General features: G+C 44.3%; 1 protein-coding gene across 2 annotated transcripts in view; it reads right to left on the bottom strand.

Moving 5' to 3' along the window:
* Positions 1–16,387, bottom strand: part of sipa1 (signal-induced proliferation-associated 1) — a 39,396-nt gene extending 23,009 nt beyond the window's left edge. For both annotated transcript variants that reach the window (XR_010007638.1, XM_062988718.1), the window contains exons 1-8: positions 15,481–16,387; positions 10,643–10,767; positions 7,163–7,351; positions 5,824–5,998; positions 5,546–5,649; positions 4,053–4,210; positions 1,977–2,574; positions 466–740 (exon numbers count right to left, since the gene is read on the bottom strand). Coding sequence is in view for 1 of the 2 variants with exons in the window: in XM_062988718.1 (XP_062844788.1) it covers positions 466–740; positions 1,977–2,574; positions 4,053–4,210; positions 5,546–5,649; positions 5,824–5,998; positions 7,163–7,351; positions 10,643–10,767; positions 15,481–16,375 (2,519 nt within the window). In the remaining variant the exon portion in view is untranslated. The remainder of the gene's footprint in view (positions 1–465; positions 741–1,976; positions 2,575–4,052; positions 4,211–5,545; positions 5,650–5,823; positions 5,999–7,162; positions 7,352–10,642; positions 10,768–15,480) is intronic.
* Positions 16,388–16,633: the final 246 nt, after the last annotated feature.

Genomic DNA, 16,633 nt, shown 5'->3' with positions numbered 1-16,633 from the left:
TGTTGGACCATTCTCAGTCCAGCAGTGACAGTGAGGTGTTTAAAAACTCCAGCAGCATTGCTGTGTCTGATCCACTCATACCAGCATAACACACCACCACCATGTCAGTGTCACTGCAGTGCTGAGAATCACGTAAATAATACCTGCTCTGTGGTGATCCTGGGAGAGTCCTGACCATTGAAGACAAATCATGCAGACAAACAGATGGACTACAGTCAGTAATTGTAGAACTACTAAGTGCTTCTATATGGTAAGTGGATATGGCATATCAGCGCACGAACAACTTTGATCGCTTGCTTCTTGCTGACATGTATTTCTGGACGTCATTGTCACTTCTCACGTGTGTTTTTGTGACAAATTGTAATTTGGAAGACCAGACAGGCTCGTCTGAGATTTCTCCTGGTGATAGATGGTATTACTCGTGATTACATGAGATCAAGTCGTGCAGTGTGAATGTAGCATTACCTGCGTGGTTTGCCGTTTTCGTCAGGAGGGATGACAGTGATATGGATTTTGTGTGCGGTCCGAAGCAGGCGCGTTCTCTCCTCCAGGCTGAGGTGGACCAGCGTCTGGCCGCAGAGTCTCACCACGCGTGCGTTCAGCTGCAGGCCTCCGCTCTCAGCGTAGCAGAAGCGCTGCAGCTCGGTCACGAAGCCCTCTTCACTCATCTGGAAGCCTGGCTGACCTGTGTTGTCCCTCAGAGGGGTGACTATACGTGCCTCGCAGCCACGGGTCACCAACTACAACACAACAATAATAATAAAAATGTATATTTAATCTGTGTTTTCATTGTTTGGATCAGGGGTGTCAAACTCAAGGCATTTTATGTGGCCCGCGAGAGCCTAAAAGACGTATGATTGTTGTGATGGTTCGAGTAGTTACAGAGACGCACTTATAATTTAATGGGACACCTGCGTCTTTAAGCGGCAAGCGTTGACATCGTAGTCATGGTAACTAACTTTGACCTTCGCAAAGAAGCCATGTCACGTTTACGTTTTAGCGGCAAAAGAATGCGGGGTAAAGCAGTGTAAAAAATAATAAAGAAGTTAATTCTCTTGCAATCCAATACAGAAGCATTGTCTGTAAGTAGGAGACGTTTACATTCTCAGTTGTTTGTAAATGTTTAGCTAGTATGTTACAGCGTTTCAGTTACGAATTTACCGTAATTCCGTAATTAAATACGGTTGTTACCGTAACTATAGCAATTAGTATTTTTACACAAAATGCTAACTCGTTAGCGCTATTTTACGTTTGGTTAAATTTCATATTGTACTAGACGTAACACTTAACTATAGCTATGTGCGTGTACTGTATTAAGTTTTTTATAGTTTTTATTGTTTGTATTTTGTAGTTTTACTGTAGTTCTACAGTAAACTGTACACGGTGTACAGTCGGGAGGCAAATAAAACCGACCTAACTGTATTTTGAAGGGAGTCGTCTGTCTGTCTAGCTGAGAAAGGGGGAAAAACTCTTAGCGAGGGCAGAACAATCAGTCTTAAAATACACTGTAATATCGTACATAAACTGCATCTCCCACAATGCATGTCGATTTTGTGACCTGCAAAGTGATCGCATCCCGCCACTAGATGATGTTGAGAAATATTTACAATTAACCCCAAAGTGTACAAGAAGAGAAAACTGAAGCAGAAGGAGGAAATTTGATGAAAGATGGGAAAGTAAATACAAGTTTGTGCATCAAAAAGAGAAACCGGTACGTCTCTAGTGTTATGAGGCCGTGTCTGTGGTAAAGGAGTACAATATAAATGTAGATATACATTATAAATATACAGAATAAATTTTACATTTTGACACCAAACACTGAATTTGGCCTTCTAGTCAAATCAACAAATTGTCCAAGACTTAAAAGGCAGACTGCGTTACAATTGGATCTTTGAGGGCCACCATCATGCTGATGTGGCCCTCGGTGAAAATGAGTTTGACACCCCTGGTTTAGATGAATGATTATTAATCCTCACCTCAAGTCTCTGCACCACCTCTTTAATATCCTCCGCCTGGCTCTCCAGCACTGTGATCGATACCGCCTCCCCTCTCTCATAGAAGATATCAAGACAAGGCCCACCCTGGACGCCCGCCTCGGTAACCGCCTTCCAACCGATCACGTCACGGCATGAGCAGTTAAAAACCACCTGCTTGGTGCAGCGCTCGATCAGCACCACCGATTCAGCCGAGACGCCCAGCAGACACGCCAGTTTGTGCCCGCTGTCTTCCTGGCTGGCACAGACAGCCCACACCAGAGCGCCGGCGCTGTGAAGTTCCGCTCCCTTAGCTCCCTTCAGCTTGTCCTTGCGTTTGCCTCCGAGAGACAGCAGGGGGAACTTGGTGGATGAATCGATGGGAGTGGTGGTGACGTAGTTCTCCGCTAGGTCCTTAAGATATTCCTGGCGTGTCCGTGTGGCCATCGAGCGGAACTTCTCAGACTTCTCGGCCCCGTTCTCTGCGTTTATTGCCTTGGCCAGGAGGAAATCGCGAAAGGCCTGGGAGCGTGGAAAACGAGCACCTTTGGGGAAGAGCGGACCAAAAAGTGGGATGTCCTTGGAGCGAGTAACAGCCACTCTAAAGAAAAAAAAGAGGCACATAATAGTTATACAGCGGTGTAATAAAACCTGCTATCAATAAAAACAGCTGTTGATGGGCACTTGGGTGGAGCAGCGGTAAAACAGCCCACCAGGGCTGAGATTTAGATCACGCAAGTTTGAATCTTAGATCTGCTAGCAGACATGATTGGCTAACGTCTGCCTAGAGGGCGGGCTGAAGCGATTCCTAATCCCTGCTGGAACTGCGACCTCTGCTGGCTGGTCGATGGTATCTGCATAGAGACGGTGAATAATGGAGAGCAGTGCGTGACTCTCTGTACCCACCTCGTGCAGTTTAAAGAAGCGGTTGGCAAGTGCACACATGTCAGAGAGGGCGTGTTTTAGGTACGGTTAATAATGTAATAGTTGTTGTCCTATAATATTATACGGTGGTGTAATAAAACTTGCTATCAATAAAAACAGTCCTGGCTTAGCTATTATTCAGTATCTACACACAGACATGATTGGCTAACACCTGTCCTGAGGGCGGGCTGAAGCGATTCCTAATTTCTGCTGGAACTGCGACCTATCGCTGCTGAAATTCGATGGTATCTGCATAGAGACAGTGAATAATGGAGAGCAGTGCGTGACTCTCTGTACCCGCCTCATGCAGTGAAAAAGCAGTTGGCAAGTGCACACATGTTGGAGGGGGCATGTTTAAGGTACAGTTAATAATCAAAATGTAATAGTTGTTGTCCTGTAATATTATACAGTGGTTGATGGGCACTCGAGGGGGTGCAGAGGTACGTGTAAAACAATTTTACTGAGCTTGCAGTCTATCAGTCAGTGCCTACAAGCAGACATGATTGGCTAACGTCTGCCTTGAGGGCGGGCTGAAGCGATTCCTAATTGCTGCTGGAATTGCGGCCTCTGCTGGCTGGTCGATAGTATCTGCATAGAAACGGTGAATAATGAAGAGCGGTGCGTGATTCTCTGTACCCGCCTCGTGCAGGTTAAAGAAGCGGTTGGCAACTGCACACATGTCGGAGGGGGCGTGTTTTAGGTACGGTTAATAATAAATGGTGGTTGATGGGCACTCGGGGGGTTCAGAGGTAAAACAATTTTACTTCAATTTTACTTTTATCAGTCAGTATCTACACACAGACATGATTGGCCAACGTCTGCCTTGAGGGCGGGCTGAGGTGATTCCTAATCGATGCTGTAAATGGTATCTGCACAGAGACGGTGAATAATAGAGAGCAGTGCGTGACTCTCTGTACCCGCCTCATGCAGGTGAAAAGAAGCGGTTGGCAAGTGCACAGGTGCCAGAGAGGGCATGTTTTAGGTACAGACCACCCTCGCCAGGGTAGGGGTCTAACCAGAGTAACTGGATACGACTAGACCGGGAGAAAAAGGGAAAATGCGATATGTTTGGTATATTTTTTGATGTGCTGTGTGTTCTTGTTAATATCTGATCTCTTGTGCATACAGCAAGCACTGTTTTTAGAATTTTTTTACCGGTAGTAGGTGCCTTCCGTGCAGGGTTCATGAACTTGGATGATAATGAACACGTGCTGGAAATGGGAACGAATGGCTTTGGGGGTGAACGGCAGCGCACCCGGCTCTTGAAAGACTATCGTCACAATATCGTTTCCTATGTGTCTCTTCCTGAGTAGCTGTAAGAAACAGAAAAAAACAGATTTAAAGATACAAAATACGACATTGTGGTGATACTTTTGGTCCTGAACATTCACAAACTGCTGATCACAGAACCCATACATAAAACAGACAAGTGTATCTTGCTTTTTGGGACGCAGCCAGTCAATAATGCTGATATCCTGTCAGCACTTCTGACAAATCAATGCCTAGCGTCAAAAAAAATGAACCTGCCATTATTGGTAATCAAAACGTTAAAATAAATGCAACACTGTGTACAGGGACATATGTGGGACAAGGCACCAGGTCTTCACACACTTATTTACACCTAAAGGTAATTTACAGTTGCCGAACCACCTACTGGCATCATTTGGGGGGCGGGAGGAAATCAGAAGTACCCGATGAAAAGACGTTAAACTCAACACAGACAGAAACCTGAGGCAAAGCTGAGTGTCTGGAGTCTGAGATCCACCTGCTGCGCCAATATGGCAGTCTACATTTCAGAATAGTATTTAAACCAAGCAACAGCCGCTTTGTTCAGCGCTTGGTTTGAGCGGTGCGGTAAAACGTCATCAAAGTGCAAATATGAGACGAATCTGCATTTGTGTGGAATAACCGAACCCTCAAATCCACTCAGAAAGCTCCACATGTATCTGTGTTTAGTTGGATTTTCCTCCTGTTTCACTTTTAAACTTGTGTTACAGCTTGGGGTGCTGAGAAATGTTGAGAATCAGCTTTTCCGAGAGAGTCTAAAATGCTTATTGTTAAAAAAAGCTTAATGTGACATTGTATTAACAGAATGACATGGGAACACTAAACCTCTCTTGATTATTACTGCTCATAAGTTCTCTCCACTCCACTCTCTTCTCTCCAAGTAAATTCCTTGCTTGTTGTTTTAGTACAATAAGCTTTGTGCACTGCCACACTCCATAGGAAATAACGGCCCAGCCAGAGCAAAAGCTATTTAGTCGCTTCTCATGTAAATGCGTCTTTCCTGAACTCGCTAAGGAATAAGATGTTCCAAGATCAAGCATCTCCACGATTAAGAAGCATAAGAAAAAAATAAAGAAGTAAAGAAAAAGACCAGGTTTTATTGTATTTAACTGTTTCCCAATTGTATTTCAGTGTCAAAAACAACCCCATTATTTTACATGAGCCTAAAATATATGCAGTTTCAAGGGACCATGGAACACATTAACAGGTTTCCCATACATCCTTATGGGAAAAATACCTTGAAACTCAACGCCTTTTAAACTCCCAGAGCCAATTGACTTCGAGTTTCAAGTTTCAAGTTACCACTGTATATGACTGGGGTTTCCAACATTGATGCTCTTGGACTTGTTTATATTGTTTACCTGTTGTGTGTTGTTGGCTGTGTATGGAAGCATGGTTGAAACGTGGAACATGATCTCATAGTCTTGATAGCGGGTGTACAGGGAGTGCGTCCCAGTAGAATCAGCTGTTGGTTAACAAGAAACAAAAGATTAAAAAGATTTCATAGACGGTAAATGGTAAAGGGTCTTCACTACACATTTTTGGCTGCATGTATGTATGTTTTTAATCTATTTTATCCTAATGTTAGCATTTGAGGGTGTGATGTTGTCTGATGTCTGTGTGAAATATTGTCTCTTACTCTTGGTGTCGAGCTGTGCCCTATATTTGTCCCAGCCTTTCAGTCTTACTCGCTCTCCCAGGAGGTCCAGGAACTCATCAAATGCTGGTCCAGTGCTCTCGTTGTTATACATGTCTTCCTCTGTACTCTGTCCTGCCCGACAGTACATCACCCCTACTTTACGCTGGAAATTTAGCTGCAAACACACGTACGCATGCATGGATCAGAGGATGGATCGACTTTCAACAATAAAAGTACAGAACTATCATTCCACTCACAAAATTAGGCAAAATGAATTAGTGTCATGATGTAGAACACTGATTTAATGACCTGGTCAATCATCCACACAAACACAACTGACCATGTTTGTGGAAGGAAAGGTCTCAGTGTGGCTCCCTGTACGTAATATGGCTCTGTGTTGGAACCTGACACTGGCAGGTGATAAGAAAATTGTACACGTGTGTGGTGATCTGGCTCCTTGATTAGAATGGGGGTTGTGCAGGAGGCAGCAGATTCACAATCAGGAAAAGGCATGGTACTACACATCAAACCTGGGCAAATAGTTTAAAAAAATGAAGATGGCAGGGGGCTGCTCAGGTGGCGCAGCGGTAAAAACACACGCTAGAACCAGAGCTGGTTCGATGTATCTCGAATACATCGTATCGAATCTCAGCTCTGCCTGCCGGCTAAGGCTGAGCAGCCACATGAACAACAATTGGCTTGTCGTTTAGATGGGCGGGACTAAGCCGGATGGGCTCTCTCTCTCATGACTGGTGCAATTACGACCTCTGCTGGCTGATTGATGGCGCCTGCACAGAGATGAGAAAAGAGTGCTCTCAGGGTGTGTCTCTCCGTACACAACGCTGAGCTGCACTGCACTCGTCAAAGTGTAGGTGATAAGATGCAGACAGCATGAGTTAGCTTTGTTCTCCTCAATCAGAGCAGGGATCGGCATTGGTGGAGAAGAAGCACGACGCAATTGGACACGCTATAAAAGGGAGAAAATGCATAAAGAAAATATATTAAAAAAAAGAATGAGGATGGCAGGATGAGGCTAAATGCCCCAAAACAAGAGCCAAAAAAGTAATATGGTCTCGTAAGTCAACCATCGTATCTTCAGGTTTGAATTCTGTCGAGGTAATTTTGTTATTGATCAATATGAGCCAGCAGCAATGGTCTATGGATAAATATGTAGGGAGTTCCCCCCATCGGCCATGCTGGTCAAAAGATTGCAACGAATTTTGGACCTGAAGATAGGGAAAAGTTTAAAAGCAATCAGTAGATAGCAGAATTCTTGACCCAAATCCACTCCTCTATTAATGACCCGTTTGTATAACCGGTCTGCAGCAAGTAAGCTCACCCCTTGCTCGTCCAGCTTGAGCAGTGTGTCGCGGACTTTGGGCGAGGTGGATGCAAGCCTCAGACAGTGCAGGTTGAGGTCAGGAAGGATGAACTCCAGCAGTCTCTTTGGAGAGAGTCCTCTAGGGGTTGTATGGCGTGCTGCAGACGGCACAGATTCCTCCATGATTGAGCCACGAAGGGTCTTTAACTAGAGGTAAAACCAAAAACAGGCATAGTTTAATTCATTTTCTTCTGGTTGGCAATACATGTGCCAGTTGTCAGATCTTTTATGATGAGCAGAGTTATTTAATTATGAGTAATTCAGGGTCTCAAAGCTAAAAAGATCTCATTACCATATTTAGCTATTAAATAAGTCCTACCACGATAAGAGGCTGTTCGATGAGGTCTTGCAGTTTTGCTTTAGACATTATCAATTGTTTTAAGACCACATTCTCTATGCTTAACTACCACTGAGTCGGCGAAACCCTTTAAAAATCTACTAAACTAAATGACACACCCAGGACACTGCTTGTGCTGGTCTGGATTCAAGTTGGAGTTGCTGTGTCTACATTAGTGTAGAGTCTGCTTTAGAGCTCAAGGATTGGATCAGCACCCCAATGGCAAATCACCAAGGCAACATTAATACCTCAAAGTAAGCCCAGCCCTCCATTTTTATCTATACATACAGTAAATTTGAAGCTTGTCGATTTGATCCTGGATTTTTCTTATTAATTTCCAAGACATAAACTCTGGGTACAAGGCAGGTGGACCCCTGCTATTGGTCCCCTCTGCTAATTAGCCCCAGCTGCCCCTCATCTGAGGGTATTTAAGAGGGGAGCTGGAGAACAGTCTTTGAAGACTATTTGATGTGACTCTGTTCTAGCTGTCTGGATTTATTTGATTAGACTCTGTCCTGTCGGTTTGCCTCGCTTTTGCCTCGCTTTTGCCCTGCTTTTGCCTCTGTCTGATAGCTCTGTTAACTTTGTTTAGTCCTGTCTAGCTGTGTTAAGTTTAGAGTAGCATTAGTGTTAGCATTCAGCTTAGTTCTTGTGTGTTTAGCTTAGCGTTAGTGGTTAGCAGTTAGCATTAGCATAGGTCTTGTGTTAGAATGTCTTGTGTAAAACCTAGTTTCGTGTGTTTTGTTATTATTAAACCTTGTTAACTCATCTCTGCGTGTGTGTCCGTCCCTCTCTCATCTCGTCATAGCCCATAGCGTTACAATAAGATGATCAGTCATTTTACAATTAAATCCAAAGTTTATTAATGTGGAATTGTTTACTAGCAATATAAATGGCGTCTATGAAAACAGACACACATCACCTTCAAATGTCTGTGTGTGTATGTGTATATATATGTGTATGCGTGTGACTGCATATGTGTGCGTGTACCCTAAGGTATCAAGATTTACTCATGTGCCCTTAATCACCAGACGTGTTAATATGAGAGTCTGGAAAGATAAAAGATGAAAGAAGAACAAAGGCATTAAGAATATAGAAAGTTGAAACTTTTGAAGCTATAATACCCATATGAGAGTAAAGAAAGACCAAAAGACAAAGTATTAAAGGGGTTTAAAATAATAAAAGAGAGATCTAAGTAAAGCAAGAGGGCTTTAGAGATCCAGTAATGTGAGAAAAAGGATTTATATATATATATATATATATACTTTCCCCCCCCAATTTTTCTCCCCTAATCTAGTCGTGTCCGATTACCCTGAATGCGTCCTCTATACTGATTCGACCCTTCACCGCTGACTGAGGACGCCTCTCAACTGTGCCCCCTCCGGCACGTACAGTCAGTACAGACTGCATTTTTCACCTGCACGAGTCGAGTTCATACACCGACGGTCACTGTGTACGGAGGGCCACACCCAATCAGCATTATTCCTCAGCCCAGTGCAGGTGCCATCAGTCAGCCAGCAGGGGCCGCAGTTGCACCAGTTATGATCTACCTATGATCCGACTTTTTACCCCTAACCATGAACAACAGCCGATCGTTGTTCATGCTGCCACCCAGCCCAGTCGGAAAGGCAGAGCTAAGATTCGATACGATGTATTTCGAAACTCTGGTGCGCTAGCGTACTTTACCGCTGCGCCACCTGAGCGGCTAGAAAAAGGATTTTTATGAAAGCAAAAATTAAATGGGTCTGACTTTTCTTTAGACTTACATTATCTCATTGTTGAGTTGGGAAGAAAATGTATTTATTTATAGGATTTTAACATCATGTTTTACACACTTTGGTTACATCCGTGACAGGACAGGTAATTACTGGTTACACAAGATTCCTCAGTTCAAGTCAGTCATGTACAATTTTGTATCTCACATTCACCTCACTCGCACGTCTTTGGACTGTGGGAGGAAACCCACCCAGACAGGGGAGAACATGCAAACTCCACACAGAAAGGACCCATACCACTCCAGCTGGGAATCGAACACCAGGACCTTTTTGCTGTGTGGTGACAGTGCTACCCACTGAGCCACCAAGTAATAAGATAACCACAGTAATTTTGAGATTTTGGCAGTAATGCACTTTAGTAACCTAATAACTGGTCATTTTTGAGAGAGCAGGAGTGAGTGATCTGGGTTCTTAGTGCCTCAGAATTCTGTACATTTGTTAAAAATAATCATCTCAAAGGATGCACAGTGGACCCAGGGTTTATTTAGTAGATGCAGTACTACTATGTTAACAAATGTTTAGCTTTTTTGGTTTGCAAGAATGGAAATAGAACCCAGATGCAAATGCTTTAAATAAGGTAGAACAATACTGTGGATAAAAAACACCAACAAAAAAGGGGATAATTGCAAATAAATGAGGCTGCAGCCCACAATGGATAAAGTGGATAGAACAGGGATAGCGCAGAAGTGAGAACTGGATGACACTCTGCTCTGGCTATCTGCAACAAGCCAACTCTTGAGCATAATGTGGATTTACAGGTGGGGTCTGCTCTGGAAAAGGGACGTCACGCCACTTCTGGGGCAATCTGCTTTCACAGAGCATTTCCATAGGGAGACTCAAAACACCGGAGCAAGTTCTTAGAAAGCTAAATAATGCTAGCATTACACGCCAGACCGAGTGAAGCATTACAGCTTCAGAGAAAAGCAAGTGTGCTGATAAAGAAGCTGGCAAAATTGAGAAGGAGAAATATATATAGAAGAACTTTCCCCTGAAGGTACAAGTGACTGTCAATCAAGAGAAACTGAGACATTAACCATACGTGCCTCCGTGCCCCCTTTGCTGGCCAAAAATGGCAATGCAGAAGGACACAACTCTAAAGCTTGACTACTTCAGTAGTCTCCACACAGACATTCATACAACAGACAAACATATAAGCTGCCTATCCAGCCCTCACCGTAGCCACCCCAGCCCCAACACTGGGCTACACGGTCACGGTAAGCACGGACAGCATGGCCGCAAGGGTTTCTGGGTAAAGCCCGTGGCGGCCCCCTAGCAGTGACGCTACAGTATGAATGCCTATAAATGTAGAAAGATGAACTTTTTCACCTCTGTGGTCCTAAATATGATCCTGTAGTTGTACTGGGAGCCACTCGACCCTTCTTTCTCCTCCCGACGGAAACTGATAGCCACTGGTCCCAACCGCTCGTCCATGCCAAAGAAATTTTGATGGTCTGTGAATAAAAAACAACATTTAGTGTATGCTACGAAGTCAGTGGACACCTGACATCCCATTCTAAAACCATCTGCATTAAGATGTATCTGGCCTTCCTTTGTGGCTATAACAGCCTTTACTCTTCAGGGTGTTAAATGCTTAACTTTCTCTGTCTCAGTGGGGTTTAGGTTGGGTTAGGTTAGGCAGGGAAGTCCAGGACAGTAAGCGCTCGTTGATCCTCTTTGGTCTTTAAGCAGATGTTGCAAAGCTTTGAGGTTTAGGATTTCTAATAAAAACATAGTGGATTGATGGGTCATGCCTTACAACTTTGAGCCAAATATCATAACAGAATTGTCAATCAGTTAAAAATTATAATTTAGGGTAAGATTGCAAATAATGTAGGTATTTAACCATCTACTGTACATGACATTGTGAAAAGATTCAGGGAATCCTGAGAATGCTCAGTTCATGTAGTTCTTTGACCCCTTTGACCCCTTAAACAGTATTGTATTAGATAAATTTAGCCACATGAGCTCAGGAGTACTTTGGTAAACCATTGTGACTTGACAAGAGTCCACCACTGCATCGAAAATGCATGCTGAAACACTACTAAGGAAAAAGAAAGCCTAACATTGATTGCAGAAACGCATTTTATGCAGTACTCTGGGCCTTAGCTCATCTCAGATGGACCAAAATACAGTAGAAATGTGTGCTTTGGTGGGATGACCATCCAGACTGTTATTAGTAAGGATGTAACGATGCACCACAAGACAGTTAATAACCGATCAGTTAATAACCGACCATATAGATATACAGTGTATCACAAAAGTGAGTACACCCCTCACATTTCTGCAAATATTTCATTATATCTTTTCATGGGACAACACTATAGACATGAAACTTGGATATAACTTAGAGTAGTCAGTGTACAACTTGTATAGCAGTGTAGATTTACTGTCTTCTGAAAATAACTCAACACACAGCCATTAATGTCTAAATGGCTGGCTACATAAGTGAGTACACCCCACAGTGAACATGTCCAAATTGTGCCCAAAGTGTCAATATTTTGTGTGACCACCATTATTATCCAGCACTGCCTTAACCCTCCTGGGCATGGAGTTCACCAGAGCTGCACAGGTTGCTACTGGAATCCTCTTCCACTCCTCCATGATGACATCACGGAGCTGGTGGATGTTAGACACCTTGAACTCCTCCACCTTCCACTTGAGGATGCGCCACAGGTGCTCAATTGGGTTTAGTCCATCACCTTTACCTTCAGCTTCCTCAGCAAGGCAGTTGTCATCTTGGAGGTTGTGTTTGGGGTCGTTATCCTGTTGGAAAACTGCCATGAGGCCCAGTTTTCGAAGGGAGGGGATCATGCTCTGTTTCAGAATGTCACAGTACATGTTGGAATTCATGTTTCCCTCAATGAACTGCAGCTCCCCAGTGCCAGCAACACTCATGCAGCCCAAGACCATGATGCTACCACCACCATGCTTGACTGTAGGCAAGATACAGTTGTCTTGGTACTTCTCACCAGGGCGCCGCCACACATGCTGGACACCATCTGAGCCAAACAAGTTTATCTTGGTCTCGTCAGACCACAGGGCATTCCAGTAATCCATGTTCTTGGACTGCTTGTTTTCAGCAAACTGTTTGCGGGCTTTCTTGTGCGTCAGCTTCCTTCTGGGATGACGACCATGCAGACCGAGTTGATGCAGAGTGCGGCGTATGGTCTGAGCACTGACAGGCTGACCTCCCACGTCTTCAACCTCTGCAGCAATGCTGGCAGCACTCATGTGTCTATTTTTTAAAGCCAACCTCTGGATATGACGCCGAACACGTGGACTCAACTTCTTTGGTCGACCCTGGCGAAGCCTGTTCCGAGTGGAACCTGTCCTGGAAAACCGCTGTATGACCTTGGCCACCATGCTGTAGCTCAGTTTCAGGGTGTTAGCAATCTTCTTATAGCCCAGGCCATCTTTGTGGAGAGCAACAATTCTATTTCTCACATCCTCAGAGAGTTCTTTGCCATGAGGTGCCATGTTGAATATCCAGTGGCCAGTATGAGAGAATTGTACCCAAAACACCAAATTTAACAGCCCTGCTCCCCATTTACACCTGGGACCTTGACACATGACACCAGGGAGGGACAACGACACATTTGGGCACAATTTGGACATGTTCACTGTGGGGTGTACTCACTTATGTTGCCAGCTATTTAGACATTAATGGCTGTGTGTTGAGTTATTTTCAGAAGACAGTAAATCTACACTGCTATACAAGCTGTACACTGACTAATCTAAGTTATATCCAAGTTTCATGTCTATAGTGTTGTCCCATGAAAAGATATAATGAAATATTTGCAGAAATGTGAGGGGTGTACTCACTTTTGTGATACACTGTATATTCTACAATTACTGACAGTAGTCCATCTGTTTTTCTGCATGATTTGTTAGCCCCCTTTCATGCTGTTCTTCAATGATCGGGACTCTCCCAGGACCACCACAGAGTAGGTATTGTTTGGGTGGTGGATCATTCTCAGCACTGCAGTGACACTGACATGGTGGTGGTGTGTTAGTGTGTGTTGTGCTGGTATGAGTGGATCAGACACAGCAGCGCTGATGGAGTTTTTAAACACCTCACTGTCACTGCTGGACTGAGAATAGTCCACCAACCAAAAATATCCACCCAACAGTGCCCCGTGGGCAGCGTCCTGTGACCGCTGATAAAGGTCTAGAAGATGACCAACTCAAACAGCAGCAATAGATGAGTGATCGTCTCTGACTTTACATCTACAAGGTGGACCAACTAAGTAGGAGTGCCTAATAGAGTGGACAGTGAGTGGACACAATGTTTAAAAACTCCAGCAGCGCTGCTGTGTCTGATCCACTAACACACCACCACCATGTCATTGTCACTGCAATGCTGAGAATGACCCACCACCTAAATAATACCTGCTCTGTGGTGATCCTGAACATTGAAGGACAGCATGAAAGGGGGCTAACAAAGTATGTAGAGAAACAGATGGACTACAGTCAGTAATTGTAGAACTACAAAGTGCTCCTATATGGTAAGTGGAGCTGATAAAATGGATAGTGAGTGTCTGACAGATAGCTGATCAGTGTATAATATATAGCAAATACTGTATAAAGCATCATAGATGAACTACACCGCACATCATCCTGCATTTACACACTTATAGAATCACCAGAAAACAGGCAGTCAGACAATACACAACCAAAATCAAAGGGGGAAGTCCAGAGAAGGAAACGTTAGCCACATATCACAAACACACACACGTACACACACGTACACACACTTATTTACATAGATCGTAAATGTGATAAGTATGAGTCCAAATTCACACCTTTCACACAGAAGTAAATTTAAATTAAACTTCCTATATTTTTTAAATCATAACACATAACCACATACAAAGAAAGACATAAAAATTTCCAGTTTATCTTCCATGTAGAAGTATATTTACCTACAACTTCCTCTATTTAACCACATGACGCATTTGCACATCCTTTAAACACACTGTTTTGTGCATACATTCTGGGTAACACTTTACTAGAACCCTCTGTCGTGAGACTTAGTGTCATATCTTAGCAAAAGTACATTTAAGGTACATACACTGACTAGGCATAACATGACCACTGACAGATAAAGTGAATAACACTGATCATCTCTTCATCACAGCACCTGTTAGTAGGTGGGATATATTATATTAGACAGCAAGTGAACATTAGAAGCAGGAAAAATGACCAAGCGTAAGGATTTAACTGAGTTTGATGAGGGCCAAATTGTGATGGCTAGACGACTGGGTCAGAGCATCTCCAAAACTGCAGCTCTTGTGGGGTGTTCCCGGTCTGCAGTGGTCAGTATGTATCAAAAGTGGTCCAATTAAAGAACAGTGGTAAACCAGCGACAGGGTCATGGTGTGGTCCGATCCAACAGACGAGCTACTGTAGCTCGGATTGCTGAAGAAGTTAATGCTGGTTCTGACAGAAAGGTGTCAGAATATACAGTGCATCACAGTTTGTTGCGTATGGGGCAGCAAAAGGGGGACCAACACAATATGAGGAATAATGTCATAATGTTATGCCTGATTGGTGTATAAAATATACTTTTATATTTATATATATTATATAAAATTCTAAAATAATCTTAATAATCTTAAATTTTTTTGGGATCATGAAATCTGTCTGTCTGTCTAACCATCTGTCTGTCTATCTATCTATCTATCTATCTGTCTGTCTGTCTGTCTGTCTGTCTATCATCTATCTGTCTGTCTGTCTGTCTGTCTGTCTGTCTGTCTGTCTATCTATCTATCTATCTATCTATCTATCTATCTATTTTTCTTTCTATCTGTCTGTCTGTCTGTCTGTCTGTCTGTCTGTCTGTCTGTCTATCTAACTCACCTTGCAAAAATATCTTAGGCGGACTGGTTAAAAAATTTACCTAGTGAACCCTGGATAGGCTCTGGACCTGGATTATGTGGTTACTGAAGGGGAATGAGTAAATAATTTTGATGTCAAGTCAGGTCAGATGCACTTGAACCGTTATGTGGCACACCATACACTAGATGTAAACTGTGACATCTGCCATGACATGTTTATGACAACTCTAACGATACAGGGTTCCATTGCTGTTATCCAGATTTATCACGCACACCAAAAAATAAAGAGGCATTCACCACAGATACTGTAGAAATCAACCTACTCACCTTTCATGTAGAAATACTTGTGGTAGTAACGAGCTCCCAGGTCGGCGTGCTCGATGAAGTAGTTGCTCTTGCCCTGCTGCTGCACACTGCTTTCTCTGGGCTCCTCTAAAACAGACACAGCATCATTGGGGCTCTGTAAACTCCTCCATCGTCCACTGCAACCTTGGGCTCTCCCCAGTCCGGCCCTCTCCTCCCCTCCCGTTTCGTTTCTGAAGTGCGGGCAGCTGAGCAGCAAATCATTATCGTTACCATCCCCTTCATCCAGCAGGCACTGTTCTGATTCTTCTGTGCTAGTCATGCCTACCGTCCCGCTCCCCACACTCAGAGAAGGTGAGGACGGTGGGGCCTGGGAAAGGGGGCGTAGCTGCGAGGCTGCGGAGGCGCCAGAAGTGATGTTCTTCTTGCGGCCCACGCTGTCCCTGCTGGTGGCTGCTTCGGACAGGTCGAACAGGATACTCTGAACATCATAATGGGCAAAATTGCGCACCCAAGATCCTGTCTGCTCGCATGCCGCAGGAGGGACTTGAAGGGGTGATGGCTTTGATTTCTTGCTCAGAGAATCTGGTTTGGGGGGCTTGGCTGGTTTGTGGGATTCCAGGCTTCGGAAAAAGCCGTCCGGCTCAGGTGGCGTGCCCTGGAGCCCCAGCAACAGAAACGGATCCTTGAAACGCAAAGCATTGGGACTAAGAATGCCACGATCGTCTGTGCCAGACTCTGAAGGTCGGATATGCCTTTCTAAGGAGGAAAGACTTCCATATTCCCGGTGGAGGACTATGCCAGGTTCGCCCTGTCCGATCTGCCCGGCCTTTTCGCTTGACGCCCTGGCTGCTTTTGCGCCCGCTTTGGTGGCAGATTCGAGGTCGCCCAGGGTTACGTCGCTGTTGCTGCGCTGCATGATATGGCCAGCCGCAACGCTGCAGGATACAGCCCTGCTCTGCTTGGCGTAGTGACCACTCTCACCATCCAGTTCGTCCTTCTCTCTGGGCGGCATTCATCAGGCACTGCCACTCGCTTGGGTTCGAAGGCCCACGAGGCTTGAGGTGGCGCGGGCTCTGGCGGCGAACATTGCCGGAGAGCTACAGAGTCTCCTACTCGGTGGTACCCTGAATGTACTCCGATGTTCTTCCTCTGAATTTCCCTTGCTTTCCTTCTT

Source organism: Trichomycterus rosablanca, chromosome 26 (assembly GCF_030014385.1).
Source record: "Trichomycterus rosablanca isolate fTriRos1 chromosome 26, fTriRos1.hap1, whole genome shotgun sequence".
Classification (NCBI taxonomy): Eukaryota; Metazoa; Chordata; class Actinopteri; order Siluriformes; family Trichomycteridae; genus Trichomycterus; species Trichomycterus rosablanca.
The sequence above is the reverse complement of the archived record's forward strand: the minus strand, read 5'-3'. Positions and strand labels throughout refer to the sequence as shown.